The sequence below is a fragment of the Lynx canadensis genome, chromosome A3 (genome assembly GCF_007474595.2).
Source record: "Lynx canadensis isolate LIC74 chromosome A3, mLynCan4.pri.v2, whole genome shotgun sequence".
Taxonomy (NCBI): Eukaryota; Metazoa; Chordata; class Mammalia; order Carnivora; family Felidae; genus Lynx; species Lynx canadensis.
Window position 1 is genome coordinate 107,832,078 of NC_044305.1, and position 19,846 is coordinate 107,851,923.

The 19,846-nt window shown below is 39.9% G+C and overlaps 1 protein-coding gene across 1 annotated transcript in view; it reads left to right on the forward strand.

The window, feature by feature from the left end:
* The first annotated feature begins 408 nt into the window (after positions 1–408).
* Positions 409–19,846, forward strand: part of MAP4K3 (mitogen-activated protein kinase kinase kinase kinase 3) — a 204,202-nt gene continuing 184,764 nt past the window's right edge. Inside the window, 1 exon segment of the mRNA XM_030311245.1 lies at positions 409–602. Within this exon segment, the coding sequence (XP_030167105.1) occupies positions 507–602 (96 nt within the window). The 5' untranslated portion in view covers positions 409–506.

The window sequence follows — 19,846 nt, forward strand, 5'->3', positions numbered from 1 at the left end:
GCGAGAGTCCTGCGCCGGACCAGGGTCCGGTGCTGCCGGGCCGCCCGCCCACGCCCGGCAGGCGCGCGGAGCAGGAGCGCGCACGGGGCCGCACGCGCGCGGGGCCGACGAGCGCTCCCTCCGGGATCGCGGCTGCGCAGTCGGGCCGGAGCCGGGAAAAGGGGGAGGAGGGTGGAGGAGCCGGAGTAAGGGGAGGGGGAGGAGCGGCGAAGGCGGAAGCCATGTTGGAGTTGCACCCCGAGCGAGGGGCTGCGAGCGTTCTCCTCTCCTTGTGGGTGTGACCCGGGTTCGGCTGGCGGCGGACTGCGGGGGCGGGGACGGTTAGCCGGGTCGTCGTCCGCGGCTGCGGCGGCGTGAGAGGAGCGGCGGCGGCCGCAGCGTGGAGCCGGGCGATTGTGACCGCCGGGGGAGCAGGGGGCCGGCCGCGGCTCCCACTCTCCGTGTGGCCCCCTGAGCGCCCCCCCTCCCCTGCCCGGGAGGGAGGCGGGGGGCACCCGGGGCCCGCCATGAACCCCGGGTTCGATTTGTCCCGCCGGAACCCGCAGGAGGACTTCGAGCTGATTCAGCGCATCGGCAGCGGCACCTACGGCGACGTCTACAAGGTAAAGGCGAGGGGCCGCGCGCCGCCGAGGCCGCGGGGTCGGGACCCGTCGCGGGGAGGGCGGGGTGCGCCGCCGCTGCCCCCTGGGCACCCGCGTCCGCGCTGTCCCTCCGCGGGAGGCGCGGGCGCCCCGGGAGCAGTGGGGGAGGCGGAGGAGGAGCGGGCGCCCGGGGGGCTCTGCTGCCTTGGAGCGAACAAAGGGCCAAACGAGTCACCCCGAGACCTCCGAGCCCTTACCTGAACCCTCCCCTGGACACGCAGTGCCCGGCTAAGGCTGGACGCGAGCGGGCCGCTCTGCTCGTTACAGCGCGGAGAGGGTCTGGCGGTTTGCTGCATTGGCAGGGTCAGAGCGACGAACCAGACGGCGGGGGTTTGGCGTATGTCAAACCGGTGTCCATCAGACGGACCCGGGACTGCCCGCCGTGGGTCGGGCACTGCTACCCACCGGGCCGGCGGTAGTTTGGAGCCTGGGCAGCCTCCGCCCACAGCCCCCCAACCTCTGGCCTCTTAGCATCCGCATACCAGTTTTCTTTTAATCTTCCATGTATTGACTTGGGTCAGTAAAACAGATCTAGTTAGTGTAATTTTTTTTCCTGTTTTGGAGAAAAAAAGCAACTTTGTTTTCTCCAAATTGAATTGGACTGTGGTGCCTTATTAAACTTGTTTTTGTCAGTGATATAGAAGATTCAGATTTTTTTTTTTTTTTTTTAACGAATACTCAGCAAGGGTACTGGTTTGGGTTAGAATTCAAAGTCCATTAGTCGTCCAGCTTTCCTGTTGTAAAGGTACCCCCTAGATAAATCACCCTTCCGTGGCCAGCTCAACTCTTGGCCTCGTAGAGACTGCCAAGATGGGGATAGCGCCAAATGTGGCAGCAGTCTTGATTTATTTGTGTATCTTCTTACTGGTGACTGACTGAAGTACAACTCCTGTTTCACATAACATCAGAGGATGCACAGAGAAACTTAATTTTACTTTGGAAAGTTTCGTCTTAACTTTATTTTGCCCACGGATGGCAATTCACAGGACAGCCAGGATTCTGCATTCGTCTCCTTTTGTGGATGATTTGCTTTCCGTCATCACCTGTCTCATCAGTTTTTCTCGTGAGAATAATACAGGCATTTTGTGCACACCTGTCATCTATACGGTACTGGGCATCTAAGCACTTGGGTTGTAGCAGAAAAAGATAGACATGTTCCTAAATCTTACTGGGAGTTTATCTATTTTGGGGAGGGGGCAAGAAGACCATTAAACAACCACTTAGATAATTATTTTATTGCAGTTTTATTTCGTGCTGCCCAGGAGAAAAGAAGATTAGGATTAGGGTGATGAGAGCACAGTAACAGGAGGACCTGATCTCTGGGGAGTCAGAGGCAATGGGGAGAGAAGATTATGCCAGATAGAGGCACATAATCTGCAAAGGCTCTGAGGCCCCAAGGAACAGGGGGAAGATTTGAAAGGCCTGAATGGCCTGAGAAGCCAGAGAAGGAGGGTGGCCCTAGATCATACAGGCCCCTTAGGTCTTATGAAGCGGTCAGATTTTTCTGTAGGACAATGGGAGCCATGGTAGGGTTTTCAGTGGAAGAGTAAAATTAGATTTGTACTTTTAAAAGATCTGCCTTACTGCAGCGGAGATTGGAGGGGAAAGAACAGTTAGGCAGCCATTGCCACAGTCCAGGTAAGAATGACCATTGGCTATGTTTTGGAATTGGTGTGATTATGAAAGTTGAAGTGAATGGATCCAAGTAGATTAGAGCTATTTAGGGGAATCTAGTTATATTCAATTGAAAAGGTAACTAAAACTTCACTAGTATGTAAGTCTTAGGTGGCAGTGTGTACAGTAAGTTCTTTTCAAGAATAATTGGCCATGTATTTACTATATTTAGAAAAAACAGCTGGTAGTTAAGCCACATGATTAAAAAGAAAAAAAAAATTAAGGCCTATAATTTCCTAAGGACTTCTAAGTGCAATACAGGTATAAGTTGATTACTCGTCATCTGTTTAAAGTAATGATAATGAGAACTAACATTTGTGGAGTGCTTATTCTTTGCTAGGTACCGATGTAAGGTTTTTCCGTGTATTAATTTACTTACTGCTTACAGCAACCCTATGAAATCGGTGCTGTTATTAACTCCATTTTGCATTTGAGGAAACTGAGGCACAGGGAAGTTGCGGTAACTTGCCAGGGTGGGTAAGTGGCAAAGCACAATTTGAACCTTATCTGTTAGAGACTGCATTCTTTTTTTTATTTTTTTTTTATTTTTTTTATTTAAAAAAAATTTTTTTTTTCAACGTTTATTTATTTTTGGGACAGAGAGAGACAGAGCATGAACGGGGGAGGGGCAGAGAGAGAGGGAGACACAGAATCGGAAACAGGCTCCAGGCTCTGAGCCATCAGCCCAGAGCCCGACGCGGGGCTTGAACTCACGGACCGCGAGATCGTGACCTGGCTGAAGTCGGACGCTTAACCGACTGCGCCACCCAGGCGTCCCTAGAGACTGCATTCTTAACAGTACTGCCTGTATAAAGATAGGATATGATCAGGTAATGTCTTACTGAATTTTCCAGTGGGGAAATCAGGGCACACCTTTTAGTTCAGCATACGTGTTGTAGCCATACTCTGTGTTAGAGCGGATCTTGAAGTAGTAGTCGGAATACCTAACTCCTACTGTGCAGCCAGGCCTCATTGTTTTTGTAGAGTCTGCCAAGTGGACACCAGATAATAGAGGCTTGATCCCTGCGCCAGACTTTTCCAATACCAGGGGCCCAAAGCAGAAAACTCCATGTGGTTTTTGGCATCGTACGCCCTGCTTGCTAAATCACCCAAAGCTTAAGCTGTTTGTATTTTTGTCTGTAATCACGTCCACATATAAAGATAAAAGATTTTTTTTGTATTTGTTTGGCTGTTTTAGATTTTTCTTAATTGTACAAACTGTGTTGATTAGAGAGGAGTACATAAGAGGGTTTGTTTTCAAAAGCCAGTGTGTGTAATGTGCTCCTTAATTTGTCAGTTTAGGTGCTAAAAATGGAAGAATCAGATTAAATAAGGTAGAGACTTAATTGTTTATAGTCATTCTTGGAAGGTGGGTGCTTCAAGGGATTTTTATTTTCAAACTGTATCCTAATGTGATAACATGCTTGTTTAAGGTGGCATGGTTTACTTAAAAAGCACTGAAGTAGAATGTGGAAGACCTGGAATTTATTAGTTGTGCAGCCTTGTAAAATCATTTAGCCTCTCAGCTGTTTTGTTGTGAAGGTGTTATTACCATCATATGCCTGTTTATGGTGTTAGATAAATGACTTGAGTTTTACCCAACAAGTTTTCATTTTTTCTAGGCTAAAAAATATAAGTATACATTCTCTCTGCACTACCTTAAAGTACGTGAAAATAGAATTAAAAAAAAAAAAAAGTCATACTTTTAAATGTCCTGTAACTGTGTGGACTTTATCTGTGAGATGAAGTATTTGTAGCATCGGTTACCTAGGGACCTAGGAGTTGACAACTAGAGAGCTCAATGACTGGGCCTCAGGAGGTCCTCTGACATTAATAGGTTTAATGTATGTATATACATATACATATGTATATATATACGTGTGTATATATATATATACATATACATATGGGTGTTCTTTTGGAGAGATGGCTTATAGTGTTCATTACATTTAGAAAAAAGAAAAGAATGAACAATCTATAGGTTTGTCATTTCAGAGAGTTCTCTTGGAGAAATTAGGCAGTTTACCAGATCACATTATCAATGTTTATCAACATTAATAGGATTTTCACATGCGTTGTACTATTTTTTCTCAGGTAGCTTTTTCAGTTCGTCATATTCCTACACCATGTCTTGTTGTTTTTCTACATTTATTGCTAGAGAGAAGCAGAAGATACTAAAGCTGGAGATAGGGTAAGGCAAGGATGTTTGAAGGACCAGTCTTACTGTGTCTCTAAGGAAGTGTCTCATCTAGTCTCATGGCTTAAGCTTGATCCTGTGAATGACTCCCAAATGTGTTTCTGGTTCGTGCTTTCTCCTGAGCCCTAGCCCACTGTCTCCACCTGACCTCTTTCTTTACAGAGCACATCTGCCTCCAGATGGGCCTTTCCTTATATTCCACTTCTGTCAAAAGCCCCAGTGTTGGCAGTTTGCTAAGGCTTGGAGCCTTGGAATCATCTTTTATTCCGGACAGGACTTTGTAGGCATTTCCCAAAATGTGTCTGGGACGCTCAGAGAAAGCACTACTATCAGTATACCGAAGACTGAGACATCATGTGGTAAAGAAACCTGTTAAATGTTGCTTAACCCAGCAAACTCCAAACTTGCTTGTCTGTGGGATTCTTTTTCTCTGTAATCCATATTGCTTGTCCTTAGAATCAGTGTCCTGTAGAGAACATGCTTTGGAAATGTTGATATTGATTTTATCTGTGTGTGTTTGGAAGCCATTCCCTGTGAAGCAGAGGCTGCACTGTTGCTAAGCATCGAAGTAGCACTCACATGGTAGTCTGGGTAAACAGACGGAGTCTCTATGAAAGCTGATAGGAGCAAAACGGAAGATTGGGCAGTGAAATCAGAAAATTCATTTGTTCAAGCATTTAGTGAATTGTGTTGGCTTATTTGTAGCTCTGTATCTTTCAAGGTGTTCTGATTAATATCCTCAAACACTAATTCTTTCACTATACTCCATGTTTATAAGATTGGAAAACTCAGTTCTGAAACCTAACTTCTTTTGAGGAACATGAATACCTTAAGCATGGAGAAAAGAATAGCTGAAGGAAAATAAAGCCTGATTGTCTAAGGCTATGCTTATTTTTTACTTTCATGGAGGACAAAGTCTAGGGGGACCTGAGGTCCTAAACTTCAGAAAGGTCGTTTGAGTATTTAAGGTAAAATTAAGGTAGAATTTTCCAGCATCAGTAGTTACTTGCGATGGCAAGTGACAGTGGGACAGATTGTGGGATCATTTTTCTTGAGAGCTTTAAAAACAACAACAACAAAACCCAGGTTATCTGACTTTGATATGGATCTGACTCCCTAAAGGAGGTGCTTACCTCCAAGGTTTAATATGTATACATATTTACTTGTGACAGAACATTTAATACATTATTTTGTATTGAGAGTGAATAGTTGGTAGTTCTCTTTTGAGAGTACACTGAACAACCATCCTACATTGAATAGCAATACTGTGAAAGGAAATGTGTTAGGGACTGTGAGTGGAGTAGCAAAAATGACAAGATTTGGCCCTTGGTATTTATAGGGACGTGGAATGTGGACCTACTTTTAGCTATCATAGTTTTGAGTTCAAAACCTTTTTGATTTCTTCTTTTCTATTATATTAAATCTCTTACTGGCTGAGAGATTGTCTAGACACTCCATAATCTGGACAGATGACTTCTCTGTAGCTTAGTAAAGTGGTTTAAGAGCTGGGTTCTGTCTGGAGTCAGAATGCCTGGTTTCACCACCCTTAGCCAATTACTTAATCCTTTTTTCTCTGCCTCAGTTTACTCAGCTGTAAAGTAGTGATGCTTAGAAAAGGGCCTTGTACTCTGTGCCTCTAATCATTAATTGCTTCTAGTATTATTTATTACATATTTCTTTTGCTACTGGCCTAACCTACCCTGCTTCTCATGCTCCTGCCTCAGGGTTTTTGCACTTGCTGTTCTGGGCCTGAATTCTACCCTCCCCCGATAGCTATATGGTTTGCTTCTTTGTTTCCCTTGGGTTTCAGCTCACATGTCACCTTTTAATGTGTCTGTTCCTTACCACCTTATAGGAAACAACACCCCGTTCTCTTTTTTTTTAATGTTTTATTTATTTTTGATAGAGTGTGAGCAGGGGAGGGGCAGAGATAGAGGGACAGAGGATCTGAAGCGAGGTCCGTGCCAGTAGCAGCAAGCCCGATGCAAGGCTCAAACTCATGGACAGCGCCATCATGACCTGAGCCTAAGTCCCACGCTCAACTGACTGAGCCACCCAGGCACCCCACCCTACTCTTAACTTTCTGTCTTTAACAGGGATGCATCCAGATTTTGTAGGGCCTGAAGTTTATATAGTTTGGGGGGGAGGGCCCTCATTAAGTAAATAAATAAAAATAAAAAGTTTGGTATAAAAGTGAATATTTAGAATGAGAAAAGATGTCCCAACAAAATGTTGTAACCTTAGAGTCAGGTCCTTTTTTGAGATCTCTGTAGGCATTTACTCAGAAGTGGTCTCATAAAATGCTCCCTGTTAGCATCCCGTTACTGGTCACCTTCTATGTTCTGCATGTCCCAGTAATTCTCAGCACTCACAGAGGCGAGTGAGGAAGCCTGAACTTGAAGTTCTGTTAGCTTTATAGAAAATTCACCCTCTGCTCTCTTCCTAGTTTTCGTTTTTATTATGACGTTTGTCACCTTCTATTTAGTTGTGTATTTCCTTTCTCTTCCTACTATAGTGTAAATCCAGGAAGCTGGTGGTTTTGTTTTGTTCACTACTGTGCCCTGGTGTGTGACACCTATTAGACTCTCAGTACATATTTGTGGAATGAATGAATGAACTGACAAAGGGAACAATCTATATGCTATGTGAGTTTAGAGAAAGGAGATCATTGTTTCTGGTTGGGAGAAATCACAGCAGGTTTTACAGAGAAGGTAGCATTGGGCTGGATTTAAAGTTCTGGCAGTAGTGGGTACAGAATGAATTACGCATTGTGGATTATTATTAGGTCTAAACTGAATCAGTAGGCCTAATGTGAGTATCTTTTGCATGTTAAGTGGTGGTCATACCTATTATGTGCATATGAAGATACTCCGTCATTTTAAACTGAAGACTTTTAGTGACTAGTGAGTATATGGAGCTGTTATGTATTGGTTTTATTTTGTTTTTTAATAGAATTAAACTGGGCTTTTAGGAAAGGATTTTGTTTACCAGTACCAAAAGGCCTTAGATTCAAGAGATGAAAACATGCTATTTTCTGCTTTAGCTTTGCCAGTCTTTTTTTTTTCCTGGAGGATGCCACGTTTCAGAGTTCCAGGCTGCCTTGACCTGAGATTGTGGGTTTGGATTCCTAGTGTGACAATGCATTGCTTATCTTAGTCCTTAAACTCTGTAGGAGAATTTTAGATTTGACTGTGAATTTTAGTTACGTTTAAATAAGACTTTTATTTTGTTTGATTGAAGTCTTGTTAGAAGTTTGAGATGGTCATCTACCTTCTCCTGCTCAAAAAATCTTCTCTACATTGCCTGTGGACGAAAGTGCATCTTTTTAAGCCTAACATTAAAGGCACTGTCCTTTTTGCCCTCTGGCCCCTAAGAATGAGTTAAGTTTAGGTAGCTGGGAGGGGGCAGGGAGAGAGAAGAGGCTGGCAGAGAAGGGAATGGGGTGTTGGTATTCCCAGGTGTATGTAAACTATAGGGGTAAAGGCTTGGGGACTAGAAGAGAGGATTAACTTGGAAGGCTTGTGTTGGGAGCATGGAGAAATAAGATTTGCTAGATAAAGGAGGGCCAATTTTAAACTTCTTGGAAGCTAGATAAAGTTATTTAGGTATGAAGTGGTAGCACGTTGGGAACTCTAAAGGTTTCTGTACAAGGAGTAATGTTGAAAGTGCTCAAGATTATTCTGGCAATCATGAAGAAAATGGATCAGAGAGGAAAGATGGAAATATCTGCTAAATAGAATCTGTGATTCTTAAACTTTTTAGTTTCAGAACCCCTTTATGCTTTTAAAAGTTATTGAGAACCCCAAACTTGTTTGTTGTATCTATTGCTATTGACTATTTTAGCAGTTAGACATAACCGAGTTTTAAAAAATACCAATTTATTAAAAAGAATAAACTTATTACATGTCACATAAGTGACATTTTTATGAAAAATAACCATATTTCCAAACAAAAATTTAGTGAGGAGAGTGACATTGTTGTACATTTTCCAAGTCTCTTTAATATTTGTTAAATAGAAGACAGATTCTCAATTCTTCATTTATTCTATTGGGACATTTTGTTTTGTTGACATATATAAAAAAATCTGGTCTCTCATGTATTTGGAAAAGGAGAATATTTTACTAGCCTTTTCAGATAATTGTGGGTATTTTCCTCTTATTCTTTTCCACGACTTGACAGTTCGTACCTTCTTAAAAGTTAGTTATCATGTGGAATCCAAGACCATATCAATGAAGCTTTCTTACTCTTATGTTAAAAGTCTCTTCTTGGACTTAAATGGATCTTTTTTTTTTTTTTTCTCCTTTTTTAACATCATGCATTGGTCATTTAGAAAACAGAGATTAACTGAGTTATCCTGATCTTACCAAAGTTTCCATATTTCATTACACAAGGTCAAAAATCATCATTCCTCTTGATGGAAAAGCTTTTTTTTTTTTTTTTTTGAAGTTTATTTATTGAGAAAAGGGAGAGAGGGGCAGAGAGAGAGAATCTCAAGCAGGCTCCGCATCAGCACAGAGCCCAATGTGGGGCTTGAACCCACAAACCGTGAGATCGTGACTTGAGCCAAAGTGAAGAGTCGGAGACTCACCTGGCTGAGCCACCCAGGCGCCCCATTGGCAGAAAAGTTTTGAGGTACTGATGGTAGATAGAAGTTTTCCAAGATTCATATTTCTCTCTGAAAGTACTAAATGTATCACTTGCAATAAATACTGTTGGTTTTTTTCACTGAAGTGACAGATTCATTAGTTCATTTTCAATAAAATTTCAAATACTTAAGCATGACTGACCAGTTAGTCAGTTCTTTTAAATAAAAAATGGTGTTCTGTAGAAAAAGTGGCTAGTTCAGTTTGCAGCTCAAAATCACACATGCTGTTCTTTGAGACAACCATTGTACTTTGGTATGCAGTGGAAGTGTTTTGTGGATATCATCAAATAGAATATTAAAATGACTTGTATTAAGGGTTAAGAATTAATAAAATCAATAATTATGCTTCAATAAAGGCATTCTTAAGTGAAACTGGTGTTTTGTTGTTTTGTTTCTCCTTTTGAGTGCATGGCAGTGAAAAATATGGTGACTGGTAGTACATTGTGGGACCACTGCTTTGATTTGTGCCAAGGCACCAGCAGTTTTATCACCATTGCTTTTGCTTTTTTAGTGCAAATGTCAACATGGTAAAAGGAGGCAAATAACATTTTCATATTATGAAAATCACTTTGTCCTTTCAAACCCTCAAGATAGGGACTCTCAGGGATTCACAGAATTGTGCTAGAATATTATATGGAATAAGCTAAGGGTGAGGTATGTAGTGATGGAGCAGACAAGGTGAGAAGAAATGGCAAGGAAGGAACTGATGAGAAGCATCATGAAGAAACATTTGATGGGGCTTTGTGAAGAAATATGAAGATGGAGAAAGACGATTTAAAGAGGACATCAACAACTTTTTTTTTTTTTTTTTTTTTAATTTTAAGCAGGCTCCATGCCATGGTGGGGCTCGGACTCATGACCCTGAGATCTGGAGTTGCATGCTCTACTGATTGCACCCCAGGACTTCAAAATTTTAAGCTTGAGGAGCACATAAAATAGTTGTTTGAGCCAATTAGTAGTGGGAGAATGATGTCAGTTACAAAGACAGTAAAGGTGAGAGGGAGGAGCTCGGATGGGTAGGGATCTTTTACTAGAAAATAGGTATCTGTGAGATTCGTTGTTGTTGTTGTTGTTGTTGTTGTTGTTGTTGTTGTTTTTTGCTGTAGTTTCTCTGAAGAAACACTAATAGTGACTTTTCCTTTTTCTTTGGAGTGTAACAGTTCTTTGGCAGTGTCTTTAAGACTAATGAAAATTGGTCAGGGTCAGTACCTTTCTCCCAGCACTTAACTGAGGGATTACTGGAGCACCTGCAAAAGATATGTCTTCCTGTTGAACCGTGCTACACATTTGAATGGTAACTAAGGTAGGAATTAGTGGACTAGATATTTTTATTGTGCCATACATTTTAAAAATTTTGTTTTATTCTTACAGCATATACATTATACATCCACATTTTTAATAATTATAAAATTATCTAACTCCCAAGAGATAAGAGATACTCTTAGTATTTTGATATATTTTCTTCTGTTTTTTTAATAAACAAATATTTTACAAAGCTTTTATGCTGTTATATATTTCTAAGGTAGAATTAGTCTACTTACAGTGAAATGATTCGATCTTAGTGTTCAGTTAGGAGAGTTTTAACGGGGGCTCCTGGGTGGCTCAGTCGGTTAAGTGTCCAACTTCAGCTCAGGTCATGATCTCACAGTCCGTGAGCTCGAGCCCTGCGTTGGGCTCTGTGCTGACAGCTCAGAGCCTGGAGCCTGCTTCAGATTCTGTGTCTCCCTCTCTCTGCCCCTTCCCTGCTCATGCTTTGTCTCTCTCTGTCTCAAAAAAATAAAAAACATTAAAAAAAAATTTTTAGAAGAGTTTTAACATACAGAAAACTGCATAACCCACACCCTTATTAAGAAAGAACATTTCCTTAACCTCAGAAAATTCCCTCATGCCCCTTCCCAGTCTCACACCCCCCTCTCCCATGGCAATCACTATTCTGATTTCTGTCAGTGTAAAAGCTTTTTTAGAACTTCATGGAAATGAATCACAAGTGAGTTGCCTTAGCACCTTTGACGATAAATATATGGGGATATTCTGGCTTCCGTTGTGTTCTGTTGAGCTGTATGGCTGTACTTGTACCAGTGCATCACAGTCTTGCCTACTATTGTTTTATGGATAGTCTTGGATTCAGGTAGTGAGTCCTCCAACTTTGTTCTGTTGCTGTTTTTTTTTCAAAACTGTTGGCATCTGTTTTAAGTCCTTTGTTTTTTCCATGTGAATTTTAGAATTGCTTTTCAAATTATATAAAAAAGCCTGCTGGGATTTTGTTTGGGAATAATTATAAACTCACAGGAAGTTACAAAAAGAGTACAAAGAGGTCTTGTGTACCCAACACCTAGCCTCTCCCAGTAGTGACATCTTTATATGACTACAGTGCATTATCAAAACCTGGAGCTCGATTGGCACAGTGTGATTTAACTAGACCTTGGATTTCACTGCTTTTTGCATGCTTCATTTTTACGTGTCTTTGTGCATAATTTTGTGACATTTGATCATGTAGATGGTCCGCTGGGATTTTACTGGGATTTGGTAGGATCTGCAGCTCAATTTGTGGACATTTGAGATCTTAATAGCATTCAGTCTTCTGATCTATGAATATGTCATTTCCCTCTATTTATTAGATCTTTGTCTTGTCAGTGTTTTACCTTTCTTTTCTTTTTTAACTTCTAAATTTTATCCCTAGTCTTTTCTCCTAACATTGTAGTAAAAGATAACTATTAACGTAATATTTCTTCAAGGTGGTGCAGTAATCGAATGTGGGCGACATTTTCAGTTTTTATTAAAATCTTCACTGTATTAGTAATGTCTGACTTCCTTTCACTTGACCTTGTACATTTTAGCTCTGAGCATGTGGACTCCTTTTAAAATTGGCAAAAGTGAAAAGAAAATGGGAAATGACTATTTAAAATCTGTTCACTTGAGCTTTCTTATCTGAAGATTAAAACAAAGTCTTTAAAAATCTGAGATATTTTTATATATGAGATATGGGTTTATGTGTGCATATTTTGTAGATTTCATATTTTTTGAACTTATTAAAGAAAAATAACTTAAAGTTTGCTTCATCCTTAAGTGAATAATCAACAACAATGTACCAGATTGTTTAGGAGATCCTAAAAAATTTCTTTCAGATTTTGAGGAGCTTATGCTCAGATTGAGGAAACAAAATATGCCTAAGTGGAACATCTAAGGAACATTCCTAAGGCAGCAATTTAACAATTAAAAAAGCAACGATGTGTCATAAATTCTACAGAAATTCAATTTAAGGGTAAGATGACCTGGGGTTAATCAGTAAAGACTTCCTGGAAGAGCATATCTTGACTTGGGACTGGAAGAAATACTGGGTTTGCATTTGTAGAGAACATTGGGGAAGCCATATGAGTAAATATGGATAAAAATACTGCTGTGCAGTCAAAGTGGGCAGAGAGCCATTTTGACTAAAGTAAGGGTCCATATTGGGAAATGTGATAGATAATGTTTCAGATACCCAAGATACAGACAAATGAATGCCAACTTAAGGATATGAACTCATTTGATTTATAGTATAAAAGTTTCCAAATTCATTAGGGCCAGTCTTGTCTTTCTAGCCTGTTTAGTTCACTATTTCGATGGTATTAATTGAATTTTCCTTTATTCCTCCCCCCCTCCCCCAGTTGAGCTCAAAGTTATACATTTCATTTTTATACTTTTGGTGATTACCTTAAAATTTCAACAGGCATAATCAGGTTAATGAATATCTCTGTTCTCTTTCTGGTCCGTACATGGACTTTAGAATGCTTAATTCAATTACTGCCTTTTTGTATTGTCTCTTGTTTTGGTTCTGCATTGTTTTACATCTTCCTGATTAGTATTTATTAACATTATTTTATACAGACAGTTCTCTTTTACATTTACCTATACGTGTTCAGTTTCATTGTTCACCATTGTTTCTTGGCATTGTACTCGTGTTCTGGGTTCAGTGTTCTTCCTTGGTGACCACTCTTTGGTAGGGTTCTTTCTCTTTCTCTCTCTCTCTCTCTCTCTCTCTCTCTCTCTCTGTCTCTTTATTTCTCTCTTTGTCTCTTTCTCTTTCAAGTGAGGGACTGTGTAAGGTGAACTCAGAGTTTTTTTCCGTCCCTCAAAAATGTCATTATTGTATCCTTACTTTTAAATCTTAAGTTAGCATGGCATAGAACTCTAAGTTGTGACAGTTATTTTGTCTCAGAACTTTGAAGATATTCTGTTGTCTTCTGGTTACCTGTTGCTGTTGTTAAGTCTGTTGTCAAAAAATAAAATGATAAAAAAAAGTTTATTGTCAATTTAATTCTTGTTTCTTGTAGCTAATCTGTTCTTTCTGATTGACTTTTAAGTTTTTTCTTTTTTTTTTTTTCTTTTTACTCTGGTGTCCTGTAGTTTTCACATTGATGTTTTTTAGATGTAGATTTGAATACAAATATTTGTTGTTTTTCTATAAGGAGCAGCATATTTCTTCAGTCCTGGAAAATTCTGAGCTGGTATATCATTGACTATTATTTCTTCCCCATCTCTCTGTTGTTTCCCTTTAGAGCTCCTATCGTATGTTGTATCCTTTTATTTCACCGTGTCCCATAAAGTCATGGTTTTTCCAGCTCTTTGTTCTGTGTCTTCTGTTATGGTTCATGTGTATAGTATCTTTGTGTCTGTGTATAATCTGTTGCTTTTTAAAAATCCTTTTTGCGGGCTCCTGGATAGCTCAGTTAAGCAGCTGACTCTTGCTTTGGGCTCAGGTCATAATCTCATGGTTTGTGAGTTGGAGCTCTGAGTTGGGCTCCATACTGTCACCACCTAGCCTGCTTGGGATTCCCTCCCTCCCTCTCTCTCCCTTTCCTTCCCTCTCCCCCACCTTCCCCCACATGTGCTCGCTCTCAAAATAAATAAAGAAAAATCCTTCTTTTGGGTGGAAATAATTTGAACTCATAGGAAAATAGCAAGAATAATATGAAGAACTCTTTTATACCCTTACCCCATATTCAACAGTGATTAACACTGCCACATTTGCTTTTTCACATTTTCTCTTTCTATCTATACATATTATTTAAAAAAAATTTTTTTTAATCCTTATTTATTTTTGAGAGAGAGAGACAGAGTGGAAGTGGGGAAGGGGCAGACAGAGAGGGAGACACAGAATCTGAAGCAGGCTCCAGCCTCTGAGCTGTCAGCATGGGGCTCGAACTCACAGGCTGCGAAATCATGACTTGAGCCGAAGTAGGACACTGAACCGACTGAGCCACCCAGGTGCCACTATACCTGTTTTTTTTATCTGAACCATTTGAGGGTAGGTTGCAGACATCATGTTCCTTTACTTGTAAACATTTAATATATATTTCTCAAAGTAAATATATTCACTTAAAACAGTTATCAAAATCAGAAAATTTTAATATTAGTACAATACAGTTGTTATCTGATTTCCAGACCTTGTATTCAGGTTTCTACTGATGGCCCTAATGATATCCATAATATCATTTTCTTCCTAGTCCAGAAACCAGTCCAGGATCATATTTCACTTTTCGTTTCCAAGACACTTCATTCTTTTTTAACCTAGAATAGTTTTTTAGCCTTTCTTTGCCTTTCTAGACACTGACATTTTTTAGGAGTATACATCATTTATTTTGCCGGATTTCCATTTTGGGCAGAAATGTATATAAATGATGTGTCCTCTGTGAATAATATCAGGAGGCATGTGATGCTGACTTGTTTCATTATTAGTATTTTGATCACGTGGTTAACATGGAGCTGCCAGATTTCTTCAGTATGAAGTTATTTTTTTCTTTTGTAATTAATAAATTGTGGGGAGATATTTTAAGACTGTATAGTATCTCTTTCCTTACCTAACTTGCAGCCATCAGTTTTAACATCCATTGGTGAATCTTACTTGAGTTATTACTATGTGGCTGCAGAAGAATGCTTTTCTAACTCCATTAACTTCTTCTGCATTTATTAGTTGACATTCTGTTGTGATGAAGAGCTTTTACTTCTCTATTCATTTTTGGACTTAATGGATTTTTTTACTTTATTCATTGGGTTCTAATTGATCATAATCATTTATTTTGATGTTCAAACTACTTCAGATTTGGTCAGTTGGATTCTGTCTTAGTTCAGTCTGCCAAAACAAAATATCATAGACTGGGTGGCTTAAACAACAAAAAATTTATTTTCTCACCATTCTGGAGACTTGAAGTCTAAGATCATGATGTGCCAGCACAGTTGGTTTCTGGTGAGCGCTCTGTTCCTAGCTTCTAGATGGCCACCTTCTCACTGTGCTCACAAGGCAGAGAAGGAGGGGTATCTCTGGACACTAATCTCATCATGAGGGGCCCAAACCTCATGACTCATCTAAACCTAATTATTTCCCAACACCATCGCTTTGGGGGTTAGAACTTCAACATACAGTTTGGTGTGTGTGGTGTGGGCACAGTTCAGTCCAGAGCAGATTCCATTGCTTTTTAAATTATAATAGTTATATTTCTAGAAGCTCTGTTTTATTACTTTTCAAGTCTGTGTATTCTTTGTACATAGTTTCTTGTTCTTAGATTTTTGATTCCTTTTTCTTTTTTTTTTTTTTTTAATTTTTTTTTCCAACATTTTTATTTATTTTTGGGACAGAGAGAGACAGAGCATGAACAGGGGAGGGGCAGAGAGAGAGGGAGACACAGAATCGGAAACAGGCTCCAGGCTCTGAGCCATCAGCCCAGAGCCTGACGCGGGGCTCGAACTCACGGACCGCGAGATGGTGACCTGGCTGAAGTCGGACGCTTAACCGACTGCGCCACCCAGGCGCCCCTTGATTCCTTTTTTTAACTGATTATTTTTACATATTTAACATTCTCTTTCAAGTTACCATTCTGTCTTTTCAAATTTTGAGAATTTGTAGTCTTGCTGTTTGTTGTTGTATTTGCTGACTCACTCATGGTAGATTTTTATTTTAATTCTGAATTCATCAAGTTTTTTCTGTAAGAATATTTTTGTGGCTCAAATTGTGGGGGTGTCTTTCCAAAACAGTTCTGCTTTTGCTTCTTCCAGGAACCTCAGGAGTCTCTTTGGTCTGGGACTGATATTTATGTTAATTTCCCTGTTTGAAATTCCTCACACCTTGTGGATAATGCAAATTTGAACCCCAAACCCAAATGAGCAGCTGGGCTCTTGGTTTTGAATTCTTAAGGGACTTTTTTTCTTTCTCCCTGTTCAAAGCCCAAGCAGAGACAGGCTGTTGTTATCCTCCTCCTGTGCTTGTGCGTTCCTTTTTTTTTTTTGTTTTGTTTTGTTTTGTTTTGTTTTGTTTTTCTTTTCACTTTACTGAGGTTGCAGTCCTTGCCAGGTCCTAGTTTTATCCAGAGGTCTCTGTCCCAATGTATTGTTTTGAGTTAATCCCAAGATCTGTTCACCTGTCCTCAAGTTATTTAATTTATTTATTTAAAAATTTTTATTTATTTTTGAGAGAGCACAGACAGGGGCGGGTCAGAGAGAGAGGGAAACAGAATTCGAAGCAGGCTCTGTGCTGTCCTGTCAGTGCAGAGCCTGACTCGGAACTCGAACTCAACAAACTCCTAGATCAGGACCCGAGCCATAGTCGGACACTTAAATGACTGAGCCACCCAGGCCCCCCTGTCCTCAAATAATTTAAAAACCCAAACGTCTAGTTTGTAGAGGCCAATTTCTCCCCTTCTGCATCCCTTCTATTTTTTATCCTTATCCCACTGTTGTTGGAAGCCTCAACTCTGGTTTTCTATTTCCCTTCATTTATGGTACCCAGGATTTTACTTGTATTTTTTGTGCACCCCATTAGTTTTAGGTTTACAGAAAAATTGAGCAAAGAGTACAGAGTTCCTATACACCCCTATTAATGTCTTGTATTAGTGTGATACATTTGTTAAAATTAACAAAACAGTGTTGATCCATTATTATTTTTTTTTGCTGCTTTTTTTTTGTTTGAGCATGAGCTGGGGAGGGGCAAAGAGAGAGAGGGAGACAGGAACTGAAGCCAGCTCCATCCTGACAGCAGAGAGCCAGATGTGGGGCTTGAACTCAAAAGCTGTGAGATCATGACCTGAGCTGAAGTCGTATGCTTAGCCAACTGAACCACCCAGGAGCCCCTGATCCATTGTTATTAACTAAAGGCCATTACATTAATGAACTTCAGTTAAGTTTACATTAGGGCTCACTCTTGGTGTTGTACATTCTGTGGGTTTGGACAAATGTATTAGGACAAATGTGTTAGATATGTATCCATCAAGGTATCATACAGAGTATTTTCACTGCTCAGAAAATAATCTGAGTCTGCTTCTCTGTTCTCCCTAACCCCCTCTCCTACCTCTGGCAACCACTGATCTTTTTACTGTCTCCATAGTTTTGCCTTTTCCAGAATGTCATATAATTGGAATCATAGGTATGTTGATTTTTCACACTGCCTTCTTTCACTTAGCAATATGCATTGTTTCCTTCGGGTCTTTTTGTGGCTTGATATATCTCATTTGTTTTTTTATCACTGAATAATATCCCAATGTATGATCGTACCACAGTTTATATATCCTTTCACCTATTGATTGACATCTTGGTTCCTTCAAAGTTTTGGCAGATATGAATAAAGCTGCTATAAACACATGTGCAGGTTTTTGTGTGGACGTAAGTTTTCACCTCATTTGGGCAAATACCAAGGTGTGCAATTGCTGGGTTTTGTGGTAAGACTGTTTAGCTTTGTAAGAAACTGTCTATCGTCCAGAGTGTCTGCACCATTTTGCATTCCCAGAAGCAGCAAATCATGATCCTGTTGTTCTACATCTTCGCTAGCATTTGATGTTGTAAGCATTTTGGATTTTGGCTATTCTAATAGGTGTGTAGTAGTATCGTTGTTTTATTTTTTATTTTATTTTTAAAAAATATTTTTATTTTTGAGAGAGACAGAGTACAAGCAGGGGAAGGGTAGAGAGAGAGAGAGAGAGAGAGGGAAACACAGAATCTGAAGCAGGCTCCAGGCTCTGAGCAGTCAGCACAGAGCCTGACATGGGGCTCAGACTCACGGACCGCGAAATCATGACCTGAGCCTAAGTCAGACACTTAACTGACTGTGCCATGCAGGCGCCCCTCATTGTTTTAATTTTCAGTTCGCTAGTGACCTTTGATGTTGAGCATCTTTTCATATGCTTATTTTCAATCTGTATACCTTATTTGATGAGATGTCTGTTCGGATCTTTTGTCCTTTTAAAAATTGGATTGGTTGTCTTATTGTTGAGTTTTAAGAGTTCTTTGTGTATTTTGGATACAGGTCCTTTATGAGCTATGTGTTTTGCCAATATTTTGTCCCAGTCTGTGGCTTGTCTTTTCATTTTCTTTACAGTGTCTTGAGCAGAGCAGAAGTTTTTATTGTAGCAAAATCCAGCCTATAAAAAAAATTTTTTTTTTGGCTGATCATGCCTTTGGTGTTGTATCAAAAATCTCATTTCCAAATCCAAACCAAGGTCACTTAGATTTTCAGTTATCTTCTAGAACTTTTATAGTTTTGCATTTTATGTATAGGTCTTGATCCACTTGAGTTAAATTTGGGAGAAGTGTTAAGCTCTGTGTCTAGATTCTTTTTCTGTCTGTCTTTTTTTTGCATGTGGCTGTCCAGTTGATTCATTACCATTAGTTGAAAAGACCATCCTTTTTCCATTGAATTGCCTTTGCTCCTTAGTCAAAGATCACCTGACTATATTTGTATGAATTTGTTTCTGGATTCTTGCTTTAGAGCTTTCTAACAAAGTAGCACTGACTGGGTAGCCTAACTGGCAGAAATTTATTTTCTCATAGTTCTGGAGGCTAGCAGTCTGAGATTAAGGTGTTGGCAGGATTAGTTTCTTAAGAGGACTGTCTCCTTGGCTTATAAATGGCTGTCTTCTCCTAGCGTCTTTACATGGTCTTCCCTCTAACTGTCAGTATTCAAACACAGGTAGTTTGAGATTATTAAAAAGTGGTAATTTGGAGTCATATATAGCAGAGAACTAGGGGAGGTAAGTACTGGTAGACCAGTGAATCTAGTTAGGAGGATATACTTGATGTCCATAGAGTCATTTTCTTGAGTGGTTGGAATGCAAAGAATCTAATTGCAAGTGATTCAGAAGGTAAGAGGGGATGGTGACATCTTCTGTAGTTTGTCGTTGAGAAGTTTCATTCCGTTAGCTTACTTCTGGTACCATATTATTCTTAGCCTTTTAGTGTGTTCATCAGGAGTGTTTGTTGAGCATCTGTGCTGGGCTTTGGCTGATGTGGAGGATGCGATCCCTCTTCTCAGAGAGGTGGCAGACTAGATATAGGGATAGGACCAGGTAATTTAATTACAGCATTAAATAGTATGTATTATTTTGTGGTTATGTATTGGATTATGTGATTGTTGGTAAAAACTGAGAAATGAGACAATGCTTCAGTCTACTGCCAAATAGGAAAGACTTTTTGGAAGAGATAGAGTGAAAGGTGGACCATGAAGTGTGGTTTAGATTTAGGTGGATGAGGTGGAATGGTATTATAGTGGAGATGGATATTGCAGAATAAAAACCTGATGGGGGAGGAATAAGCAAGAAGGGGTCATGCAGGAAACTGGTCAAACATGCCTCAATCTGTATTGGAGAATACTAGGAAGTATTGGATATTAATAACAATAATTATAATAGCAAATAGCATTCATGAAGTACTTGCTATGTACCAGTT